A 26,945-nucleotide genomic window follows, 5' to 3' on the forward strand; every position below is an offset into this window, starting at 1 on the left:
CGAGGAAACAGAATACCAAGCTTGTTTAGCAGAAGTATTATAAGCTCAGAGTAGTTTTATATTGATAGAAAAAAACTTTGCTCAGTAATAGAAACAGAAGGATGGAGGAATCCAAATTTTGTTCTGAACCCAGTTGGATTGCCTTAACCCTACAACCCATTTCAAAGGATCTAACACACTTGTAGAGTTTGATGGGCTAATATATACCTACAATCTTAACACAGCTCTAGCAGAGATGTCAGCAGCAGAACAATGGTAGAAGTTTAAAAAAAAGCTACATACATGGACAAAAAGGAGTTGCCACCTTAAGTTTCTAACACAAGTTGTTGAAGAATAAATGTTATTATTCCCCCCCCTCCTTCCACCCTGCTCTTTTGTATTTACTAATTCAAGTATCTCAAACTATTCTCCACTCAGTTTTCACAAGATTCTTCTGACATGTAGGCTGGATTTCATGAGAGATTCATTTGTCAGTGGCTTTTGACATATGGTCACTAGAAAAGATTTTAGTGAAAGTTGAACTCATTGCCTGCCCTAGACCGGTTCCTTTGCAGCCTTTGTTCTTACAGCTACTGCTCCAGGATGTATTTCTGGTTTTCATGGCCACATTGCAGTTCATTTGTCAAAGGCTTCCTATCTGCAGCCACATGGTAAAGTCAGGTGTACTCCTTCCAGGAACAGCATTCCTGCTGCAAAGAATCTCAGTATTTTGTTGACTTCTCTTCAATTTTTTTTTAAGAGACAAAAACCTAAACTTCAAAAATTTTCATATCCTACAAAAAATTCATTTCTTTTCAACCTCCTATTTAAAGTTTGTCACTCGCTTTCTTAATTCTTAAGTAAGAAAATTATTTACCACACCTGAAACTGATTGAAATAAGTAGTGTGTAATTCAACCGACACAATAGATAAGCCTCTAAGTACTATAAAGGTAATGTTATGTAAATTTTCCTTTCTAATAGGGTCCTAAGCCAAGCAGAAGTTTCACTTGTTTTTCTCCCATCATTCACAGCAGCATTGGGCATTTTACCACATACAACAGAAAATTATTATTTCCCACTTTTAAAAATACTAAATAAGTACGCTTTCTCTGTACATAATTTCTACAGCATTCTCATTTAAGACATTCTTTGTAGGATTTTGTTGTTTGTTGAAAAAATTGATAGTCACTGAAGTCTCCAAAACATTCACTACAACTTTTCAAGGAGTAATTTCTACTGGTGTACTGATAATAATTCCATGATTATCTCTAACAAAAAAAAAAAAGGGTTCCAAATTTGAAAAAAAATAACTTACAATGAAAATATCTGTGTAGTACTGCATTCAAAATCTCTCTTGAATGGAGATCTAGAACAGTTAAGAATTACTCATTTTGGCTTTGTAGCATGGTATATCACAAATGCACTTTGTGAGTCAAGTAGAATGATTTCTATGCAAAGGCTTCAAGAGTGAGAAAATGATCTAGGAGAATTTTGATATTAAAACCTATACATGCATTTTTTAATGTAATTTCAGATATAGCATAGCCTCAGGTTCTCAACTGCTATTCAAACAGGTAATTCACTAATGCATGTCTTAGGCTATTTACTAATCCTGTAAGTGAAGCTGTTGAATAGACAGCATTTTATTCCCTGTATTTTTTATTTGCAACATTATCCTAAACATCAAGAAAGCACAGAGCTGGCACTTTCTTGGTAAGAACTGTAGTTGCAAAAACTTTTGCAAGTAATGTATGTAGACTCTGAAGCCTGATTGGACAGATAGGATTTGTGGAATCTGGTACTATATTCCAAGTATGCAATTGAAATAATTTATTTCCCTTATTAAGGAATTCAGTGATTGCTACATTTTTTCCAGGATATATTTATCAACCAAATAATCTAGCTATACAGATGTATGAGAGAGTTTTATACCACCTATCATAAATAAATACTTCATCTCAGTAGAGTACTTGACTTATTCTTTTATTCATATTTTTCTTATTCATACTTTTCACTGGAAAACAAATATGTCTTTTTGCTTGAGATAACTCTGTTAATATAGTATTATGCAAGCTCATATCTAAGAAATCCATAGGTTATTTGTCTTCAGTGTAGGTGAAATATACTGTGCAATTTTATAACAATTTCAAGACATGGTATCTTTTATTCAGAACTTGCCTCTGTTTTTCTTTCTTTTTAAATTATGTCAAATAAAAGCAGAAGCTGTTATCCAAGCTATTCCTTTCATGAGATATTTAAGGCTTTACCTTTCTAGATACTCCCTTTTTAGTTTTTTCATTTTTTCTTTAAAGTGATTGCTGACTAGCTCAAAATGACTAATCAGAAGCATACTTGCTGCAGCGTATAGAGTTCCACAAACCAGAATTGATTCTGCCTGAGGTTGCCTAGACAGAATATAAATCATCTGGAAACATTACCTCTACATTGTTCACTGTAATGGAGACAGTGACCCCCAACACTTTTCTACTTATTTTTCAGTGGACCAGAAACACAAATGCACGTGCATTTGAAACTATGCCATCGATCTAAAAGTGGCCAAGAACACAGAGACCGATGTGACACCCAGGCATGTCATCATGTTTCACAGCTGCAGTGATCATGGCTGTACTACATAACTCCAGATACAAAGGGAGAAGTGGGTCTGGGGAGGATGGGAAAGGACAAATATACTAGACAAAGTTAGATTTGATCCTAATTGAGCTGGACGGTGCAATTATAACTGGGTATTTAGCAACTATTTATTGACAGGCTGCCTTCCTAAATCTCTAGCCTTTCAAGGACTATCATAAGTACCTTTTTTATTTGTCCCCAGAACTTTTGCTTTTCAGCAACAGAGTATGATAAGGCATCATCACGGTTAAATAAGATCAAAGCAGTGGGTATTTACTGCTTGAGTTTTTTTACAAGACCTAAATAGAGCTCTGTGGTTTCTTTCATCTTTCTTTAAGTTGCTTAGCAACACAGAACCATCTGGGTTGGGTTTTTTTTCTTTTTTTTTCCTTTTGTCATGGAGTCCTTAATGTTATTTCTGCCTCTTATAGGAGGAAAAATACACAGCTGCAAGGAAAGTCACTACAGGTTCTTTACATAACAGTTTTGTAGAGCTGTTGGACAAAAGAAAGTTGCTAAAGCAGTTCCACAATGAAAGATTTAAAGAGTCTTTACATTTTCTGACAATAGCTGAGGTTGATCCGTTTAGGAAGAAGGCTTCCTTCAGCTAGCAGGGCGCTCTCAAACAGTGCTCTTTCCTTTATAGTAAAGCAAACAACTTTTTGCCTACTGGCTGTTGTTGAGGTTAATAAATATTTCTTCACTATAATGAAAAAAATCCACACCATAGGAAAGAGGATGTACCAGGAAGAAACAGTGTACAGAAATGGGATCTCCAGGGGACATGACAAAACATCCAGATTACTGGAGAATTTCCAAGAGACAATTGAGTACACTTGCTACCCTGCTATGCACTTTGGGTTTTACAAGGAAGTGGAAGGAAGCGTGGGCAGACACACTGGCCTCACCTAAGAACACCGAGAGGACTGCAGGCTCCTTCATATAGTGTCTGGTCTCATTTTGAATTTAAACAACCAAAAAACCCCAAATAAAACCCATTTGTTTTTTGGTTTGTGGTTTGCTTTTGCGTGTGTGTGCACATGCGTGTGCGCGCGTGTATGCCTTTAGGTTTATAACTTTTCATGCTAATCTTTTTAAAAGTGTGGCAAAAGAGAATAAAAAATGCTGAAAAGTCAGTCTTTTCTGTTTGCATGATTGAGTAAAAATAGAGAGGCAGTAGTCCTCTCCCCCTGCAGAAATGCAAAAGTAAGACCGGGAGACATGCATATTGGGCAGCCTACAGACCCAAGAGAACACTGCTCACTTCCTGGGGATCATCCAATTCCACATCACTTATTCTACAGCTTTTTCCTAATCCTGTGGGATATTGCTGCATGTTCAGTGTGGGGAAAGAGCAACTTTTACATCATAGTTTACAAAGTCAAAGTCTTGTTTCTGTGATGCTACAGATACCTTTTATTCATAAAAGCAATGCTGGATGAAACAAGCAGTCAACATAGTGCAAGGCAAAAACACAGAAGGCAAATAAATACTTCTAAGGAAAGAACAAGAACAAAATCTAAGGATCCACTTGGATTTAAGTTGCAACCGAGACTCTTAAGTTAGAAAAGCAATTGTTTCAACGGACAGTTCATTCCTCTTCTTACTGGCTACAGAAGCAGCCTAGAGATATCAATGCAGCAGCCACAGAGACAAGCTTTACTGGAATATTTGTTTTTCCTCCTGATTTAGGAAGCTATTGCAGGATAAATTCTATCTGTTCTTTTAAATACATTCTTGCTTCCTTGTGGCAAATATGAACTTCAAAGGGAAAAAAATGGGAGGAAAAACCCCAATAATGAAGAAAAGAAACAATAAACAACAACTGGCTTTAGGGATGCATAAATAACTTAAATAGTCTTTCAGGGAGTTTTCTATATCTGAAACTTGTTATTGTTATTAGCAAGTTTAGTGACCTTAGCCAAAATGTCACAACTAAACCAAACTAAAACTACTATAATAAAAATCTGAAATTGGTAAAATCCCAAAATACTGTTATGAAATATCAGAATTTCAAATCTAAGAGATGGTAACTGTCCTTTCCCTCTGATCTAACACTATGCTCTGAAGAAGAGGGAATGGAAACTCCTGTAGCTCATGCTACTCAGTGGTGCTCATGTAGCTGTGCTTTAAATGCCTGATTAAGGCACATCGGTCAAGTGTCCCTATGCCTCTATGAGAAAGAATATAAGAGAAGGCAACAAGAAATAAAACAAAAATAAAAAAAAGTTATCCTTTTCTACAGAAATAACTGAAGAGATTTGTAATGTTGTGAACTAGGATAGTATTTCTTATGTTCTTTTAGTTCGTAAAGTCTTTTAATTTTTGTAGATTTGCAGAATTTAAAATTCAAACAACACTTCATCATGGATTTCTCTTCGTAATGTAAATATCTTGCAAGCCCCCAAGGATAACAAAACCCTGATATGAGTGATTATAGATTTCTTTGTTTTAGTACTGATCTCATATTAGTAATTCAAAAAACCCAGAAATGTCAGTGAGCATTCAGAGATCCTTTCCATAATTACTGAGGCTGTTCAGTTCTTGCCAGCTCAATGCTACTTACATCTCCGAGGCATAAATAAGGAGCCGAGACATAGTGCCAAAGCATAACTTGCTAGTGCAAGACAATAGTTCAAATTCCCTTGTACGTCAAGGTAGTTTAGCCACATGGAAAATGAGTACAGAGACCATGCCTTTACTCTGTACTGACTTGCAAACTATTTCTGCAGATTATTTGGGAGAGTGCTAGTTAGTTGAAGGCAAAATTGTATGAGGGATCATTCTAAAACTTGAACAATACAGACAAATCATCTTCCAGGGCCTGGGTACAATTTCTGGCAATTTTCTGGCACTGTTCAATTTACTATTATATATTCAGCCTTCAAATACTATGAACGAAAAGCAATCTGCCTAGTGTCTGCTAGCAATCTGCACTTCAGTGGACCATTTACAACTGTGTAAAAAACTTCACTGTTTCTCTCTTGCAGGCTAAAAAAAGATTTAACAGTACCCACCAAAGGCAGGTTCTAGATGAATTTAGCAATTTTTTTAAGTTCTGAGATCCTTCAGCACATTCAATCATAAATTGCTGGCTATTAATATATTAATAAGTATATTTAAAATGATGGTGCAAGACATTTAACCAGACAAGACAGCCTTGTACACTGATTGCTCCGTGGACTTTTTCATTGTGTTAGTCCTTCAGAGCACTTGGTGTCTTCCAGGATGACACTGAGCCCAGATTAATTGATTGAGAAGATTAAAGTCCTATTGACTTTCAGCATGACTTAAACACCGCTCATATTCTCTATCACTCCTCTTTCTCAGCAGTTTACATGACGAGGGGTTGATCCTGCCTGCAATAAGTGGAAGCGGGAGCAAAGCAGAACCTGAGCCAGCACAAGCAGGAAGGGTTCCTTATGGCTGCCATTGTACCCCTTCCTACTAACTAGAATATTTCTAAAAGTAAAATGACTGGACTGGACTGTAACTAAGTGGTTCTGTGCCAGCATGGAGCAGGTGAAGCTGTTCTTACCCTGAGGGAGCTCAGGCAAATCTTATGAAGCATCACATTCTTCTTTGTTGCAATTTTATTTCCAGTACTGTGGCAAATACTTTAGGGTCGAGGTCAGAACAAAATCTCCCTACATTCCTTCACCTTTCTGCGTGCACCACACTTATCTACATGGACAAGAATGAACTATGCAGACTCCCTGGTTTTTTCCCCAATGCTCACACTGGAAAGAAGGGCCTGACATATTTACTCTATGTTTATCTACAACTCAGTCTGTGGGAGGAGTCAATACCTCAGTGAGATCTGCCCTGATACCAGCCTTTCTCATTAACACCAGCAAGGGCTGTGTGAAAAAAGCCTAACAGGGACATTTTAGAAACTCACTCAGATAGCTACAGTAAGAATGACTTATAGAGCTATCCTAAATATTATAAGCACACAGGAAATGAAATCCAGTCCCTAGCACTGAAAGGACAAGAACCTTCTTGTTCTCATTAACAAGAAGGCTGAAAACTGATTCAACCATGGTTTCTCTTCCTGGCTGGTCTCCTCTGTGTCCTTTCTGTGGGATATGGTAGGTTTGTACATGTGGGCCTGGAGCAGAGGCTCTTCACTCATGTATGGTTTATGTCTGCCCTTTCTTGATGATGTCATATGAATGTCAACCTAATAGATGTTCACGTTTAGCCACCAATTTAACTTTCTGCTACTTTCATTAAAAATTAAGACAATTCAAATTAATTGGTATGCTTCTCTAATAAAAATTTATTTCCTTTCTACAAAATTATATCAGGTCTAATTTATGGATAACCCCTATGCTGCAATCATTTTTTACTCTCCCATGCCTTAAAAAAAAAAATTAATTACATCTACTGCTGGCAATGTTTTCCCTTGAGATTTATCTGAGATCTGATTTAGCCCTCTCCATTTCTTCTTAATTATTGGTAAACAGTAGTTCTGTAGCTGAGGAACTTTGTGATTCCTTGTTGCAGGATATGATACATCTAAATATTTCATTCAATCCGTACATCTTTATTCAAATTTGCTTTGCACTAAAAAGAAAAATGAAACTTGTCTCTGAAAAAAGTTATTAGATATATTAGGACACTACTTGCTTCAGAAAGGCCCACTACACTTTATGTCTACTGATCTTTAAAAATATTTTCAAATTCAGAAACAGCAGAAGAGGAAATCATTTTTGCATAAAGCACAGTTTCAAATTCTGCCTTACAACTTCATGTATTTTAGTCTGAGGTATTGGCTAACCCATAAACAACTAGGGCCTCTACAACAAAATTATGTCTGCATAACTGTGTTTTACCAGTTAAAACAATTTTCTTCAAAAATATGACAGTGTAATAGCTGCAGAGCTCAATAAAAATACCACTTCGGAAACCCTTTGACTTCTTTTAACTTTGAAAAAATCCAACAAAATTGAAGACAGCACTTAATTTGAAAATTAATAGCAAAGGATAAAAAACAAATCTGGACCCATTTAATGCATATACTGCTGTTACTACAGTATGGTCATACAATCAGATATCTTAAAATTTGTGATAATATTGTTAGCTAATACTACACCACTCACATGCTTCAAAGGAAGCTGAAGCCTGTGTCTTGTGGAGGGATTCCCTTTGCAAGGGAAGAAGGAACTGAGGAGAAGATGCTACATTCCAATTGCCTTTACCTGCTGTATACATCCCTGAAGAGGTTTGCACATGTTAGTACAATGGTCCTCTAAAACATTTGACCTAATGCATTACTGCCAACACTCAAATTTTTTCACAGATCAACAGTGCAGTCACATGAAACAGAATTGTTTATACAGAAAGAAGCATATAGTCTTTGCCCTGGACCTCCTCAGATGCTCACACTGACAGAGGAGCTACACAATGAGCAACTAAAGTTACTTTCCTCCTTGGATGCAGCAAGAAAATTTCACCAGAAAGTGCTGGCTTGTCGTGCCCATGTGCCTCTTTCAGAACTTCAATGGCTCAGTGGGCTCAGTTCCCCCAGACTGAAGCAGGGATCCCCGGCAGAAATCCCCCTTGGATCTGCCCCACCTGCAGGAGAGATGGAGGCTTAAATGCCTCAGGGCATTCAATTTGCCAAACAATCCTACTGTTCCTGTTAGCAGTATAACTGCAGAGAGGTTCACTTTCAGTGAACAGCCAGAACACTCACAGAGCTACTGGGTTTGTGGGCTATGTGCCAAAACACATTGCTTAGGTTTAATGCAAGATGGAAGCATGTTTTTCAAGAAACTGTGTACTCCTGAGAGGGAACTGTGCCCTTCTGTACAGATCTGCCTACTGCTTAGATTCTAATGCAGAGAATGGGCAGTGACTGTTAAAGGGCTTAAAAAGTTTAGGGAAAGCACTGCAGTAAGATTGGACAAAATATATATATACAGACACATACACACACATTAATAGACACACGTTTTATGATAGTGATACACATGTAATAGGTATATTGCCATAGTAATTCTTCAGATCCAAACTTGAATAAATGACAAAAGCACCAGTTCTCCGATAATAAAATATGCGGTACTCTTATACATCATTAATGAAATTAAAGATGTATGAAGGCTTATTTCTAAATTTATTTGTTGCTACTGTAAAGAACTGAGTATCTCAGTCATTTTTCCTTCTTCCTCACTATTCTTTCTTACCTTGAATTCTTTCCTCCTAATCCAATTGCACCTTCTTTTCTTCATATGTTTTCCTATATCCTTCCCCTTCCTTTTTCCAGAAAGCCTCTGCAAAGCTCAAAAGCCTTTCAGTTTGGATTTCTGTTTTATGAAGTGTGAGAGGTCACTGAAAGCAAGATCTTTTTTTTTGCCAAATGTCTGAGAAACAACAATGATTTATAATCCAAAGCAGTTTCTTGTAAACACATATTCTACTTGTAATTCCTTTCATAGAACCCTAAAAAAGCTTTCAATGAAGGAGAAACTCAAGGTTCCAAGAACAAGCTTTATGGCCTACTTGAATTACCATTTAATTTGGTGATCAGTCCCAAGTCTTATTTGCTGGAGGCTCCAAATTCAAGAGCTAGCACAGATTTAGTGCCAGCAACCACTATGATGAAAATGATATTTTGAGTTCAAATAAAAACTAGGCCAGTTTCTCATGTCTTGCCAGATTTCTTATGTCTTTTTTTTTCTGATAAGTTTATATACTAAAATTATGTTTTTACAATCAGTATCACAAGTGAAAAAAGACATAGCTGTTACTACTGTAGAAGATAAACTGATTGACATCACATGGGAATATTACCTAAATCCACATATATTATAGAGGTAAATTTGAGCTGTAATTGACTCAAAAACTGAAACCCACCAACTAAAAAAGAAAAAAGCAAAACAATTACTGCAATATATAGCCTTGAAGTTGGACTATTTTATTTTCCCTTCTCTAATTTCCTTTGAATCTTACCTGGACAAGGCAAAATGTTGCATTCCTGGTACTCTAGAGATGGGCCAAGGCAAGGAAGTCCCCCATACTTGGGTTCAGGATTGCTGCAGACCCGTTTGCGATTCCGTATACCTCTACTGCAGTCACGACTGCACTGAGACCATGGAGACCAGGGTGACCAGGCACCATTGATGGTATGAGCAGAGTATCGTCCAGAACGCAAGAAATCACCTGGCAATCCTAATAAAATAAGGATTGAAAAAGCAATACTGAATTAAAACAGTATCTCACCCCAAAACAACCTTTTCTACTTCAAATTTACTCCTAGGCTTCTAATAGTAAGTAATACAAACAGGAAGGTCTTGACCTTTAGTCTCACAATCCAAACCCCAGTTTCATCTCGAGAAACTCTTCCATAATAGAAATTTCATAATCACTTGCACTGAACTAGAGAAAAGAGTTGGATCTAACACTTTAGTTAAAACTTTATGTCTGTGTTGACTGAACTAGCTGATTCATGATAATCATGAATGATAATGATAAAAATTACCTTTCTCTTGCACAGGAATTATCATCAGAAAATCTCCAGATATATTACATAGATATTACTGCCTCTGTTTTAGAGAAAGAAGGTATCCTAGGCAGCAATGGACTGTACTTATCCTATTCAGACTTTAGATAATGTCCACTAAAAATTCCAGAAAGTCTAGTAAAACTGCCCTTTTGTGATGAGCTGTGTTTTGTCACTTTAAAAATCAGTTTATGTTCACTGAGTTGAAGTGTTCTAAGCCACTTCTAAGCTATGGAAATAGGCCTTTTGGAGACATACACACACAACAAAGAATAGTTAAAATAACCACCTAGGCAGTGGAAAACATATTTTTTAAGTGAGTTTAGTAGAGAGAAAAGGCATTAGATTACACAGCAGTGGATGAAGTCTGCTATTTATCAGTGAAAGGGAACACACAGATCTTGTTCACAACATACAACCAGTATGCCTGGATATAGCCCTGGGTCAACTTCTAATAATCTGTTGTTCATTTGCAGTATCTTTGCCACTTTTGGGCTTGGTCCTGCATGCAAAAAGACTCCTTCAATTGTACTCATCACAACAGTGAAACCACTCTTGAGCTGTAGCATTACTGCTAAGCATCACTACTAAGCAACTCCAGCAACACTGCTGGGATTTCCTACTATTGCCAAAGCAGTTCACCTTTCCCAGTGCTAGCATCACTCTATGATTGATGGACCAGTAACTGCTGCTTTTATTACAAGCACTTATTTAAGTAGTTGTGATGAGAGAAGGTCCTGTGACCAGTACTTAAAACAACAGAGGATGTGTCTGCCTCTCTATGCTAGAGCTTCGGTGTTGCTGATATAAGTAGAGGTGAACGGTATCATCATCAGTGGAGAAATGCAGGGGACTGTTGGCAGCTCTAACTGCAGCAAAAATGTCTGTTCTTAAGAAATTGTTTTGTGCCCTACGCACGGGCATAGGCACTGTGGGAGTACCAAATGGAGACAAAGAAACAGAAGATGTACTTACTGATGAGATGAAAACAGAAACAAAAAATACTATGAAGAGTCTGTCCTGGACAGAACAGGACCAGCATTCAGCATAACCAGGATGGAAGAGCCTCTCATTTGCAGTGTACAGTACTGAAACAACTGCACCCTATCTCTACATGTGGTTATGGCATTACTATCACTGCTTAAGTTCTTCTCTGAGAAGTACACCCACAACAATCCCAAAGTAAGTGAGGGTTTGCATATTTTTATTCAACACTTGATAACTGGCAGTATTGGAATGATGATGCACTGACATAGAAATACTTGTAATAGGAAACTGTTGAAATTAATAAGAAGACATCAGAACGGCAATATAAAAATTACTAAAAATGGATAAAACCTTTCAGGAATTATAGAGGGTAACTATTTCTCTCCTGCTGAGCCAGATTCTATTACACAGATATTAAAAGCAGCATTTTAAAAAGCATGACATACATACAAAAATAAAAAAGGGAGCAAGACAGAGAATCACTATATGAATTACGAATACAGGTCCAATTTCTTACTCTGTAAGACCCTTTTTTATGCAGTTTTTTATCACTTTGGTCATGGAAATGCTTAACTTATGTACGCAGTGAGCTGTGAGACCAAAATAATACTATTTTTTATACCAGAATTTCAAATTAAGGGCTTTTTTTAGTTATTAAATTAAAAGCAATGCAAACAATGGAACAAGTATTAATCAGGCCAGCCCTCCAGTCATTTTCTTCATAAATCACTGCAGGGTGTATCACTTCATAACAATTCTAGGATATTCTCAAGATATTTTTGCAGGACATGTGTAGATTTCTAAGTTCTAAGGAAAATTGTGACCTTATATGACATTATGGTATTTGATTTCTTCCTATTCAAATTGTAGACTGGAAGGGGAATCTTCTAAGGGAAAACTCTAAGGTACTTTAGCTCTGAAACAGAAAAGGATTCTAAAGAATCTTTTTGCTGTGGAGTTTGGTCTGCAGCAAGTGTTCCCCTGTGTTTTCTTCTTTCCAAAGCATTAAAAATTTTATTATAAGGAGCAGAGTTTTCACAGTTTTACAGTAATTCATTCAGCATTCATAGAGGGGCTTTCAGAATTTTCCCTTCAGACAGAAACTACACAGTAAAAAATTAACATTATGCCATTAGTGGCATGTAAAATACCAAGATCAGTTTACGTTCTGGAAATACTGTTCTATATGTTCCTTGGTCAACATTATAGCTTTCAACAATGAAGTGACTAGGTTCATGGACGAGGGAGAACAGTGGATGTTACTTATCTCAACTCTAGTAAGGGTTTTCGATTGTGAGCTATGCTGGCGATGGTACATGCCTTCAGTAGGGTCTCCCATGCCAGACAGGTCCAAACTGAAGGGGTAGATAAAACCATGTCCATGGACAGGATGAGCCTGCTGGCCTTCTGGCAGTCATCCTAGGAGAAGGACAACTCTAATCTCAAACTCGGGCAGATGGAGCTTGCTTAGCCCTATAAGGCCATCCATCTAAGAGAAGGACACTCTAAACAAACCTACTCCTAAGGATCTCGCTTTCAGCGTCCAAGCTCACTCAGCCCTGGCAGATGAACCTCAGGATTAAAGGGTTGGTCCAGTTCCACGCATACTGCGTCTCACCTAAAAAATCCATTGCGCAGGCTCGAAGGCCTTACCCACATTTGCAGAGCCCTGTAGTGATGGGCAAGGGTCAAAACAGCAGGTGAAAGGTGCACTGGAAGCTGCAGACCCAACCCCGCATGCAGGCGGTTCAGGATATTGGTCATCAGAGACTGACCGGAGATGACAGTCTCTTTGGGCAGCACCCTGAATGACCAAGCAGCCTTTTCAAGGACAGCACTGCTTGCTCCACTCAGGGAAGGGCCTAGAAAAGGTGGCCTAAAAAAAGCTCATCTCCCCTTTCACCCAGACGGTTAACCGTGGCCAACGGGCATCTTCTACTAATGCGGTCACACAAAGATCAAAAGACAAAGGCATACACCTGCCTCCAAAGGTGTACCCAAATTGACTCTAGCATGTTGGAACATCAGAACCATGCTTGATTCTGCAGATAGTGGATGTCCTGAGCGTTGCTCTGCCCTAATCGCGAACTGTCACGTCTCAATATCGACATAGCTGCTCTCAGTGAAGTTCGTCTCCACGAGGAAGGCAGCCTTAGAGAACATGGTGCCGGTTACACACTCTTTTGGTCAGGTAAACCCAAAACCGAAAGGCATCTCTCAGGAGTTGGCTTCATGATTAAAACTCTACTGTTCCTAAACTCGAAAATCTGCTGACAGGTCACTCTGACCGCATTATCTCCTTACGCCTTCCACTCCACAACAAGCAACACGTTGTCCTCTTTAGCATATATGCCCCAACTCTCCAAGCTGACCCTGCCGAAAAAGATAAATTCTACACTGACCTGCGCCGCCTTACCCAAAAGGTGCCTGCAGATGATAAGATCGTTATCCTTGGTGATTTCAACTCCAGAGTAGGAAAGAACTTTGAAGCCTGGAAAGGACTATTAGGCAAGCATGGTGTTGGAAACTGCAATGATAATGGTCAACTTCTGCTAGAATTCTGTGCGGAGCAACAGCTCACCATCACTAATACTATCTTTCAGCAGAAAAATAGTTTGTAGACAACCTGGTTGTATCCCAGATCTAAGCATTGGCACCTCATCGATTATGTCTTGGTGCGACAGAGAGATGTCCGCGATGTCCACCATACCCGCGTGATGCCTAGTGCAGAATGCCAAACAGACCACCGACTTGTGCACTGTAAACTTAACTTCAACCTTAAGTTCAAGCCTAAAAGGGGCAGTATCCTAAGGAGGATACTCCAAGTTAACAATCTCCAATCAGCCTCAGTGAGAGACAGAATCTTCAAACTAGGCTCGAAAACCATTCCATAAATTCTATAGATGCTCCCCCTGAAACACTCTGGCACCATATAAAAAACAGCATCCTGAAGTCCTCTGTAGAATCCCTAGGGTTCTCCCTCAAGAAGAACAAGGACTGGTTTGATGAAAACAACCAAGAGATCCACGAACTGTTGAGGAAGAAGAGAACTGCTCACCAAGCACACCTTGCACTGCCATCCTGTCACGTAAGAAAAACAGCAGCAAACTCCAACAGAAACTTTGTGACATCCAGAACAAGTGGTGGATCAGTCTAGCTGAAAAAACTCAATTATGTGCAGACACAGGTGATCACAGAGAATTCTATGAGGCCCTGAAAAGTACAAAGATCAGTGTTTACAGAGCCATTGTGCTGTCTACTCTTTTATATGGATCCGAATCATGGGTCATCTACTGCCACCACCTGCGACTCCTAGAATGCTTCCATCAATGCTGTCTCCAAACAATCCTAAACATCCACTGGTCAGATTATGTGACCAATAATCTGTTCCCTGCGACTCCTAGAATGCTTCCATCAATGCTGTCTCCAAACAATCCTAAACATCCACTGGTCAGATTATGTGACCAATAATCTGTTCTAGAACAAGTAGTGACTAATACATCTGTTCTAGAGCAAGCAGCAGTCACAAGTATTGAGGCCATGTTACTGAGAACACAGCTGCGTTGGGCAGGACACGTCTCCAGGATGAAGGACCACCGCCTCCCTAAGATCTTGCTCTATGGTGAACTTGCCACTGGCTGCCGCAAGAGAGGAGCCCCGAAGAAAAGATACAAGGACTCCCTGAAACAACATCTCAGCCTTGGCCATATTGATCAACATAACTGGTCTACTCTGGCCTCAAATCGGGAGGCCTGGAGACACACCATCTATAACGCTGCTGATGCTTTTGAAAAAGCACGCAGGATCACTCTTGAGGAGAAAAGACAACGCAGAAAGAATCGTGTCTTGCAGATTATACCACCTAAGGAGTCTTTCTGCTGTGCCTTTTGTAACCGGACGTGTCTATCTCGTCAGAGATGCACAAGTTTGCTGATGATACAAAACTGCAAGTGTGTCTGATAAACCTGAGGATCATGTTGTATTTTGTGAGGTACTGGATTATATTATTGGGTCAGAACCAACTCAAGTGTGCGTGGGTGATGCGGAAGGACTCAGAGAGCCCACATGGTGAGTCTCTGCAGCCTCATGGAGCAGCCCTGGAGCAGCTGTCAGTCAAAAGGGCAGAAAATGGAGCACCTCCACACCAGGAATCTTGGAACCCCTAACCCAGTCTCTGATAGGCTATACCACCCCTCACTCTGGTCCAGAGCCACAGAGCAGTCAGTGAGGGAGGTGTGGCCACAGGGGCCAGAGCACATAAAATCAGCAACATGCGCCTCCATGCCCTCTCTCCTGAGAACTACCTCCACCATGTAAAGCTGGACTTCCACAGGACTCTCTGGCAGTAGCTATGATCTTATCTTAATCTCATTTTCTTTCTAAATTGTGTGAGTTAGTGTGTGCTACTCTTTTTTCTTCTCTTAATCTCTTTCTTTACTGCTAATCTCTTTCTTTACTGCTTTCTTAATACTTAGGGTAACTTAAAACTGGTGGGTTAGACTGAGCTGGATTTTATGGGTTAGCATGTGCTAAGTCAGTGCTTTGTGGAATGCTTTGTTTTGGCTGTATGTTACCCCTCTTAAACTTTTGTCAAGATATTTATTTTCTCCCATATTCTAAAATTATCAGTAAAATTAGGAAAACCTGAAAAAATATGTGCATTGTTCTCTCTTTACTCTACCTCAAGGTATTAAAGAACCAAAGGCTCTCAAAATATTTAGGGGGTGAAATTTTGGACCCTTATATGTTTTTAAAAATAAAACACCTGGGTGAGCTCGTGGCTCAGGACCTGGGGTCTTATACACTTTGACTAGGCAGAGAGTAATGTCATGGCATTCAATTAGGGAGGAACAACCCCATACAACCCCATTTTGAGGCCAACTGCCTAGAAAGTAGGTCTTCAGAGAAGGATCTTGGGGTCCTGGAAGACAACAGTAAGCTGACTGTGAACCAGCAATGTGCCCTTGTGGAAAAGAAGGCACTTGGGTTACATTGGGAACAATCTTGCCAGTAGGTCAAGGAAGGTGATCCTGCCCCTCACCAGCACTGGTAAAGACCCCATCTGGAGTGCTGGGTCCAGTTCTGGGCTCCCAAGTCCTTCAGCTAAGAAGCCCTGTTTATTAACTGAGGTGGTAGAGTTGACAGAGAGCAGAGGAGCAATGCAAAATTAACCAAAAGCAAAATTTTTTCAGAAAGTAAGTGGCTATACAGAACCAAGTCCTATCCATATCACAGTTTTCATCAAATTCAATAGAAGAATGTATAAATAGAAAAGCATTGTAATCTTCCAGAGCAAGTGGCACAAAACTGAAAACTTCAAATTTTCTCAATAAACTGTGGTTTTCTTGCTTGCCACTTCTGTTTGCAAATTGGGATGCTTTCAGATTGCTCCACATCTGCCTCCAGGAACAGAAACCAGATTGTGCCACTCAACAGAAATCAATATTAAGCCTTCTGTTTTTCTCAGTTACTGTCCTGAAGATAAAAATATGTGGCTAAAACAGGATGCAAGGACTAATGCCCTCAGCTTGGTTAAAGCAAAAGTCTAGTTGCCAAACAACACCTTAGTCCCCCTTATTTAAAGCCCATCTACAGAAATAGTTACCTAATTTGCAAAAACTATGATCAGTCATAGACTCATCAGCAAACTAATGAATAGCTTTCCCAAGGCAGACAGAACAGCTGTAAATCAAATCCAGATCTGACCTTTATGACAGGTTCATAGTTCAAATGTTTTAAACTAAATTGTTCTCAAAAAGCCTATGACTGACTTAGAGCACTGTGAACAACTAGAATGTGTGAATTCTGCTTGCAGCTTACCAAGTCTTATTTTCAGTTGTTCAGAAGTCATACTCCAGTAATAAACTGCCACACACTGAGGCTAGAAAAGGGATTTAACTACTTAATCCCAGTACACTTTTAAACAGGTCTGTGCTCTTCCTTATAGTGAAAATTTCTGTAAGTAACAACAAGTACTGCAAAAACTTCAGTAGAAGCAATCACAGTGATTTTGTGGACTTTTAAGATCAAGGAAGACAGAAGATATGAACTGACATCTGAACAGAAGACTTTTCTCTCATTTCAAGTGTTTATGCTTTTTTCAATATGGGTAAAATTAAAGAGAAATTAGCACTGCATTGCTGATGACTGACTTGTTCAATAATGCACATATAACAGAAAATAATTGCCCAAATAAATTACATAATTCTTACCCAAACACAGATGATTTGATAATTTCTAAGTAAATTTTTAAAACTTTTTAGTTGAATTGAAATAGTTTTATAAAGCCACAAGAAACGAATCCTGTTTGGAGACATATTAACATGAAAGTCACTTGCCCTGACTAGCACAAGAGAAAAAATCTGCCTTTGCAAAAGCCTTTAATGAGACTTTGATTGACCTGATTCTGCTTGAAAACTGCAACACTCCCAGTCAAGTTCAATTAATTTGCCTTAAAGTAAGGCTTTAATAAAGTGTATAGTTTTATAATAATTCCCTAGTCTAGCCTGTAGCTAAGTAATACAGCTCTAAATAAGAGAGAAGTAGCTGTGACACCTGATAAATTATATTACTTGACTGATTTATGACTTACGTCCTCCTGTTCTGACCTAACAAAGAAAATTCAATTATCCAAGCAGTCTAGGTTCATGACTTTGGGAAAAAATGACCTGAAGCCAAAATTCAAGTATCCTGAATAATTTCTAAATGACAGCATGAAACACTGTTTAAAGTGCAGGAAGTAACAAGGATACGCAAAGATCGTTTCAATATTGTCACTTTCTGAAGGCAGCCTGCAAGGTATTTGACAATGTTATTGAAGCATAAAACTTTATTACCTTCAGGTCTAAATACCTATAACTTATAGAAACTTTATAAACTTTCAACACCTAGTAAAATTTAAATGGTAAAATGTAATGGCCAACAATAATGCAACGCAAAGATAGCATATTTTAAAAAAAAACAGTGTGCAGAGGGAGGATGTTATGTTAGCACAAGAACTTTATTTCTTGTACCTAGGTTTTCTGTATTTAAATATATAATTCCAAAATTCCATTAAGGAATTGTTGTTTGTCAATCAAACCTGAATTTGTCATCAAATTCAGTTCTAAATTCCATAATTCATTTTGTTCTTACTCAGAATACCACAGTTTAACTTCAATAAGACAGTATAAGAGATAACATATACTCCCCCTGACTAGAGGACATGCTGGATTATCAGCACATGTTTTATTCTGTACTAAATTCTGAATGCACTATGGATTTCCTGTGGTTAACACTAGGATTTAATAAATCTTTTCACAAGAGATCATAGCCACTAAAACAGTAATTCAGACAAAATTACATCCTGCCTTCAAAAATAACTAGTGTTTTAAGTTTGGCATAGAGAAAGTAGTGACAACTGGGAATCTAAGCTCAGATTTCCAGGTGACTTTTTCTCCTTTTCCTTTAAGGAATTTGCAACTTTTCTTCAGAATTTATTCTCCCTTCCTATCACCTCCCCCCAACTCCCCAGCCACTCCAAAAAAGAAAAAAAAAAGAAAAAAAGAAAGAAAAAAAAGAAGGAAAAAAAAAAGAAAGAAAAAAGCAAACAAAAGACTCTTTCAAACCAAAATTAGAAGTATTGTCTTTGTTTAATTGCTTTCTGAAGCTATTTTGGGAGCTAATCTGGTCTAACTCTGGCCATGTCAAATTCAAGTGTCTTGTCTAAACTCATCATTGCTGTTTGCTTACACCTTGGAAAGAAAGTGGTACTCCCAGAGGGTAATTTGTGCCCATTGTACAAGAGCTTATCTTCAATGGATCCCTCATTCCTCAAAGTGCTATTGCTGGCTCTGCAGACTACAATGGAGTCTAGATTTTGGTAAGATAAATTCAACCAGGAAAAAATCAGTCAACCTTATACCTTGTGAAATTTTTACCCCTGGATTTAAAAAAATATGTTTTCAATAAAATTGACAGTGTTTATGTATCAGATAATCTTACAGAGAATCAGTATTTTTAATGTAGATATTTAATACGCTTCATAAACACACATTAAAGCCTATGGTAATGCAATTTCTAGACTTTTAATGCTGGACTGTACAGAAATTGCATTAAGATGTGCAACAATGTACAATCTCACTCAGTTTATTTGAAATAGCAGTCTCTTTCCTATCTGAGCACTATATGAAAACCCAGAGGCAAAGAACAAGATGTATTATTCCTTCCTCTTAATCAAACTTCAAATTAGAAAAGCATGTGTGCAAATTCTACTGTTTGCTTGATTGATACAGAAATCTTACCACACTCAGGAGGAATTTAGAGGGTTTCTGGGAAGAAGTTCTAGCTCTAAGCTCAGACTGCAAAGAAAGTTTGCTTTGCTAGCATCTGACAGTGAAACATGATTCTGCTTAACACGGCATGACTATAGTTGCACGGTGGGAGACCGTAGGCAATGAAAAAATTTTTAACAAATGGCTCCTATCTGCAAGGAACAGAGCACTGATCTTTTGATCAGAACACATCTTTGGTAATGAGGTATGCCAAGCATGCTGTACCAGAATTAATCTTTCTATAAAAGCCAGAAAATTGCTGCAATTCAATATGAAGATAATGAAAAGAATGTTTCACAGTATCCAGGCTCTGGTCAGGTAGAAGTAAGTCATGATGTTTTCTTTCTATCTAGGCAGAAATTATGAAGGTGTCTGCCACAATTCATGGTCTCCTATTCCCGTGGGTTTCTTCTGTTCCAAGAGCTACATCTGCTCTACATGACTCTTATTCATGTCTTTTCTTCAAAAGAAATCAAGGATCAGTAGAGTGATGCTGTGTTGGCCCAAATCTAAACCTGGGAGCAGGGAAGTGCTCTTGAATCCTGCACTTTGTAGGCAGTCAGTAAGTTTCATCTGATCAGCAAATCAAAATGGTGCTCCCCCTCACCCTCCCCCACCAAATGTTCCACTCCATACGGCTCTGACATCCATAATCAGAAAATGACTAAACAAATAGCCTCAAAATAAAATGTGGGTATTTTCACCAGAAGTATATTGGTCAATGCAGCCACTCGGAACACTGATTGGGCTTGATCTTTCATTACAGAATAATTTAAGACTCACTGGCCAAAAAGAATTGAAGAATGAGCACAAATTAATGACAAAATTATAAGGGCACTCATTGGGAAGAACAGACAGATGTATAGTAGTTTCTGCCCTGTCAAGTACTCAATATAAAGTATTTAAATATTCAGTAGTTTTGGGATTAGTCAGCAAAAATTCATCGCCCAGATGAACATTTCTATTACTGTGCGATGTGGCTGGGGCCACCCACATACATTGCTCTAGTGATGAATTATTTCCAAATGAATCAAAGCTGCAGTTTCAGCAAGATGCAACAAAAAAGTACGCCACCAGGAAATTCAGGAGTATTATGTTCAGAAGTAAAAAAAAATCTTCAAGCTAATCAGGCAAAGAATGCACCTGAACCACCTCCCACCCCACCACGCTGCCCAAAAGCTCTGTTTAACAAAATATAGAGTCTGTTACCTCTGACTATATTCTGTAGGAGTCAGTTCATACATCAAACTCTAGGAGAGGACTTATGATCATGACTTAAGGGCTGAGAGAGGTGTCTCTGTACCATGTTTAATTTTCTTGCAGCAATGTGATCTAGAACAAACTGGCTCTTTCATTGGTTTACCCTACTAATGTGCTCTCTCTGCCTTGCATTGGCTTTTGTATATTCCTTTCTTAAGTCTGACATCTCAGCTGTCAGACAAGAAAATACCTAGATTCTCTTGCAGATCTGCTTCTAGTTGTTGTGATAACTGTCCTAAGTCTGTGTTATCTGGCGGGAAAAATATTCTCTTTCTCTTTTAATCTCATGAAATTTTAAAAAGGTTTCATCAATGTCAAAGCACTGGAAGATAGTGAAAAGAAGCACTGCCACCTGAAAATCTCATAAGGACAAGGGAAGTACACCTTTCATATACACCAATCATAGCAGAGCAAAATATTTGCTAAATACTAGTTTGAAATTTAGTTTGAATGAAAACAGGAGAATAGAAGAAACACTTGTGCCAAGAGTTGCTCCATGCCAAAATCTGCCTTGCTATCCACAGCTAAAAGAATCTACATTTGACACTGTAGATTAACTGAATTGTGAATGACACAGAACACAAAACTAAGCCTTATCTGGAGCACCACGGATTTTGTTTTATTATTTCATGCAGTTCAATATATATCTTTAAAAAATTATTATCATCCTGCTCTCTCCAGAGAGGCACAGATGTCAAGTGATACAACAAAGGTTTTATAGGTTTTATACAGGATGAAGGTCAAGGGAGCAGGATGGAAGTTTCTAGCATCTTATCACAGAAGCCAACCCTGCATCCTCCCCTGCTACCAAAACCTTGACATGTAAACCTAATACAGGCAGGAGTTTAATAATCACTTTCACAATAGTTGGGCTGTCTGAAAAATATTGAGAAACCCAAGGACTCAGAAACTGTTCTCTCTTTTTTCATCTTAGATAAGCCAAATATCTTCAGCTATACACTGGGTTTTTTTTCAGCTAACTTGGGTCTTGAGAAGATACAAAAGCCTGTATAAGGTCTATAAATACTAAAATATAATAATAAAAAATCAGTATTTCTTTAGATTATATGACTAAAATATAATACATAAAAAGATACACTGATATATAATTAAAACTGGATAATTCATGAAAAGCATTAATAAAATTAGAAGAACTGTCAGAAGGTTTCCTGGTTTATATATATATATATATATATATAATATATATATATAAATTTATTCAAAGCCATGTATTACTGATAGGGAAAGAAGAAAATTCTGAAACAAAATAATTCCAATTTAAAGTGATCTAAAGTTAAAAAGATTTGGAAGAAGTTCAGTTTTCTGTCTCAGAAATAAACAAAATTTTAAATTACTAGCAAAAGAACAACATAAACTTCTATAATACAAATTATCCAGTTCATAAACTCCTTATTTATTTAAACACCTGTATGAATCAGTCGTTACTTTCACATTACTGAGCAAAAGTTCTTCTCAGCATCAATACTCCATATTCTAGCTAGATATTCAGCAAATATGGTAATGTTGCACAAATTCTCCCACAGGAAAAGCTCAAGAGAGTATAAGGAGATTCTTCCAAGAACCAGATTATTGAAAAGAAAATCAAAATAACTTGGCAAATCTCATAACTGATGGTAAAAGACACTTGCTTAGTCTGAATGATGATGCTACATCCAGAAGAAATACAGGCTAGGTTCCCTGTTGCGATCACTATGTCCTCCTTTTCATTATCAGTTCTGCTACACAAAACACCAGCAAGCAAAACCTTCCACTGTGTACTGAAAATGAAACTGCAGACATCTCATTAGCAGGAGGCATCATGCAACCACTTTAGCTTTGCTTACCATCTGTCGAGCATCCACTGGTGCCATCACTGGAACAGTAGCGCATTTCAATCCGTTGCCTTCCCACCTCCAGTAAATTTGGGTCAGGCAAGCGCGCTTTGCAGGTGTATCGGAAACGTTGTTCGTAGTGACCACCATTGTCTGAAATATTGACTGGGGTCCAAGGTGTCCAGGGAGTTGTCTTTTTTAACTCTGGGCAGGTGTTGGTGTTACAAGGCTGATATTCCTGAAAGAAAAATAGTCATAATGAATACAATCAGCAAATATGACTTTAAAAACATCCCAGAAACCCTCAAAACAGACAAAAAGATAACCAATTAAAAAAAGCCTCTGATACTTTTTCCAGCATTTTCAAAGGCAGTGATCATCAATAAACTTAATTCCAATTTCAAACTGAAAGTGTTTTTTCTGCTTCTATGCAAGCAGAGTATCACACTGCTAAGAGCAATAATATGCCACTACAAATTAGATCTATTATATCCATAAAATCAGTAAAACAAACACTATAAGTACCATGATAAAGCACATCCTTCATAAATTTATAGCCCCAAATAAGGTTTAGCTAAATATGCTAAAGCTTTTAATTAGGAAGCATTCTGATAAACTGCAAGTACTTGACACAAACCAGCAAAAAATAATTCCTTGGAAAAATCTACTGGCATATGAATAACCAAATCACTGTCCATTTTGTGTATTGCTTATGTATTACAAAGGGGACAACAGACAAAAAATGTTTTCTACTACAGATTTTGGCTCCCTGAGGTGCACGTTACTCATAGCTCCAGCATTGCTAAATCTATCTTCAGAAGCAAATTCCCTGTGGACTGAATGCACTAAAAGGAACAGATTGCATCTGAGAAACAAATGTAGAATTGCCATTATTCTCAAAAATGCAGACTTATCAGTATTGTCAGACCTCACAATACCTGTTTTCTTATGAGTATCATCAAGATCTGTAGGTCCTGTCTATTCATTTTCCAGAGCAAAATACAATTCATCTGATGCAAATGTTTTGTAAACTATATGGATGAAATTAAACAACCATTAAATATCAAAATAAATTCCCACTGACAAATAATTAAAGACAAAAAGAAACAGGCACCAGTGGAACAATTTTTAAATTCTCTTGCTACCTCTGACCTCTTAGCGAGAAACTTAGCAGGAATAACCTTCTGAAGAGGAGCCCATTAAAGTTTGTAATTCCATTAAATTCTAAAAAAAAAATAAGGAAGCAATAGAAATAATGGTTTTATCACATAGTACAACCTCCTTCTTCCATAACTCCTACCCCAGCTGATGCTACCATGTTCCAACAAGCAATAGATTACCTGCTCCTCTCTTTCCCATGGTGATAATAGCTTTTTTATCTCATACTTTCCTCAGTCCACTACCTCTTCTCTCAGATAGTCTAACTTATTAATATACACAATGAGTTTGAGAGCAATTGCTTTCAATCCACATTTTGTGCTGTGTTGCTATTTCAGATCTAAAAGAAATTTCTTTGTCTGAAAGCCCTTCTAATTTTTCCATCTGTTAGAACTGGAAAAAAAATTCCCCAGGAACCTCTGCTTCACTTATAGAGCAATGCACCAGAGAACCCAGTGTTATGTTCAAGATTTTCACGTTCAGAGGCCAGATGGACTTGTGACAAACTTCCTGCTTTTACAGTTTTGTGGAATTTCAGAGAGAGCTTTTAGCCCAAAGGCTTCAGCTTGACTACTCCTGTTTGCTCCTCAAGGCTGTGCAAAGTTCCTTCCCACCTAAAACCTGGTGATTACTGCTATGGTGACCACAGGAATCATACTCAGGCACCATTTAGGAAAGAGGATCTCTTTAGAGCAGAGGACTGGATCAACCTTTCTGGAATCTGAGTTTCAGTCTTGACTGTTTTCTGGGTCAGAAGACAGCAAAGAACCACCAAACTACCTTGTCCTGTGTACAGCAGGGGAAGTAATTTTCTTCATGACTCTTCCAGGCAACTATTTAAATCAGGTATGTTTTAGACTGAGGACAGAACGTGTATGACTGTTCTTGCAGCACATGAATTGTAAAAAAAGAAATCACAAAATTAACAGATGTCAGCCGCAGTCAGAACTACCCTGCTTGTTACCTGAACTGCCTACTCACACATGCAGTCCCCTCCAGTGACTGGATTACAGTGCATCTTTTAGCAAGAACACTCTGCCTTTCCCTCCTTTTTTTTTTTAAAGACATCTAGCACTGAGTCTATCACCTCCCTGCATCAGCTGTTCCACTATTTAGTAATCCTCAAAGGCAACAAATTGCAAGTTAATTCAAAGCTGCATTTTCCACTTAATTTAATTTTCCAGTCACTGAATTTTTCTGTGCTTTTATTAATGATACTGAAAGTGTTTCTTGTCCCCTACCTACAAAAAAGTTTTTCATGACCAAGTACTCATACATAATGATAAAATAAGTTGAAATTCTTAAAGCTGTGCAGGTTTTAAAACCTCATCTCCAGGTCCTGTGCACCCCAATGTCTTCCTTCTGTCCTATTTCCTTATTTTACTTAAGACTGGACACCAAAATTTGAGTTGGCACTCTAGAAGCAGTCTTATCAATACAGCATGCAAAGGCAAACATGACCCCATTCTACTTGACAGTCTGACTTTAATATGTACATTATTACATTAGTGCTTTTTCCTTCCACAACATTGCACAAAGAGCATAAGTAGACTCAATTATCTCTGATAACCTGTCCTTCTCTAAATCACAGCTTTACAACTACATAGAGTTTCCTATCCCACATAAGAGGCGGATATTTGGCAATATTGAAATACATTTTATTAGCTTCTGCAATTTTCTAGCATGTTATACACTACCTCAATAATCTCTGTCATGCTCAAGCCTTACTGAAAATGTCTTATATCACTGTCTAGACTGTTGATAAAAATGTTAAGTGCTATTGACCCAAGAACTGATTCCAGGCAGGCTCTGCTAGACACATCCTAGTAATTTATATGTCCATTGACATCACATTTTTCAACTTGTCAATGAAACAGCTTTTAATCCATTTAACATTTGCCATATATTTCAGTTTTCTGAATCAAAGTATTCCTGTTGCAAATGCAAATGAACTGGAAAAGGAGATCTGCTGTATCGCTTTCAAACATTTTGAAACGCAAACTCTTTTCTAGTAGTATATAAGCAGGAAAAATTCAATCTGTATAATAGCTACTACAGTGTTTGTTTCAATATAGTCACAATGGTCTAAAAGTTTCAATACCTCATTTATTATTGATATTTATACCGATATTTTTCAATCAAAAATAAAAGTTACTAGAAATGTGAGAGCTTTCTTTGCTCACCATGGCATAGACAGGTGAGGGTCATGTAAAGTAGAATATGTGAGATATGCAATGAACCTTTTGTCAAATAAAAATAGGCAGTAGACGAAGAAGTTAATTTAGTGGCAGCATATTGAATGTTGCTTTGCTAACACACATCTGAGATGAACGCGTCAGCTCACTCGCTTCTGGAAAGACAGACTACTAGTATTCAGTGTGCTTCAGGATGTGTAGTCCCTTCATACACCATAACAGAGGGTATAGTCTTATGCTATTACATGAGCCAGAAAGAAAGATGTTCCTGAAGAGTATCTGTGGAGACCATTTATTAGTTTTTCCTTTCTTCTTGCTTGGTGCATAGCTTATATGAAAGTTTGACTGATATCAGGCTTGACTATTCAACCATGAGATAATACCCATGAAAGGCCCAGAATGTCAGGGGAAAGAAAAGTACACATTGTTTACCCAGAAAATATTTACAGCAGTAAATAATCTCTCTGTGAGAAAATGCAGAGGACTATCACCACAATGCATGACTCCGTGAAGTTCTGGCACTGATAATGACCTGGCAGAGCCTGCTGGCTGCTCTCATGAACAGCTAGTGCAGCAAACTGCTCCACCAACTACCACATCTGCCATAGAGGAATTAGAAATTGCATGGTGCTTGTTGAAAGCACTGATGTGATCTGATTCTACAAAACTCCAGTATAAGCAGAACAACGATCTTGCTCTGAATGGTCTTAGATTTGAAAATAAGTAAAGGAGAGGAGAGAAAAGGCACAATTCTGATCACATATGGATATATTAAGTGCTGCTAGCATGGAGACATAGTCCAATTGGGAAGATTTGACAGAGACTGCAAATATGGAAACTGATACTTTTGCTTCGATTATCCTCCCCTTATCACCTTGTCCAATGATTGAAAAATTTACTCAAGTGGGATTTCAGGAATATGTCCCCTCCAAAGCAATTCTACTGTCTAGAATCATGGATACATTGATCAAGTAACCACATATGTCTCAGATGAATAAAAATCTCAGATGAAACACTGAGGTCTAAGCTGAACAGTGGTAAGACAGAGTTAGAAAAGCAGTGAAACATTCTGCTTCAACAGA

At 37.9% G+C, this 26,945-nt stretch overlaps 1 protein-coding gene across 3 annotated transcripts in view; it reads right to left on the reverse strand.

Moving 5' to 3' along the window:
• Positions 1-26,945, reverse strand: part of SEMA5A (semaphorin 5A) — a 327,493-nt gene that overhangs the window by 17,454 nt on the left and 283,094 nt on the right. For all 3 annotated transcript variants that reach the window (XM_029958921.1, XM_018070097.3, XM_008922830.4), the window contains 2 exons: positions 22,523-22,748; positions 9,570-9,788 (listed from right to left, as the gene is read on the reverse strand). In XM_029958921.1, coding sequence (XP_029814781.1) covers positions 9,570-9,788; positions 22,523-22,748 — 445 coding nt within the window. The remainder of the gene's footprint in view (positions 1-9,569; positions 9,789-22,522; positions 22,749-26,945) is intronic.

Source organism: Manacus vitellinus, unplaced genomic scaffold (assembly GCF_001715985.3).
Source record: "Manacus vitellinus isolate BGI_N305 unplaced genomic scaffold, ASM171598v3 scaffold_17_pilon, whole genome shotgun sequence".
Taxonomy (NCBI): domain Eukaryota; kingdom Metazoa; phylum Chordata; class Aves; order Passeriformes; family Pipridae; genus Manacus; species Manacus vitellinus.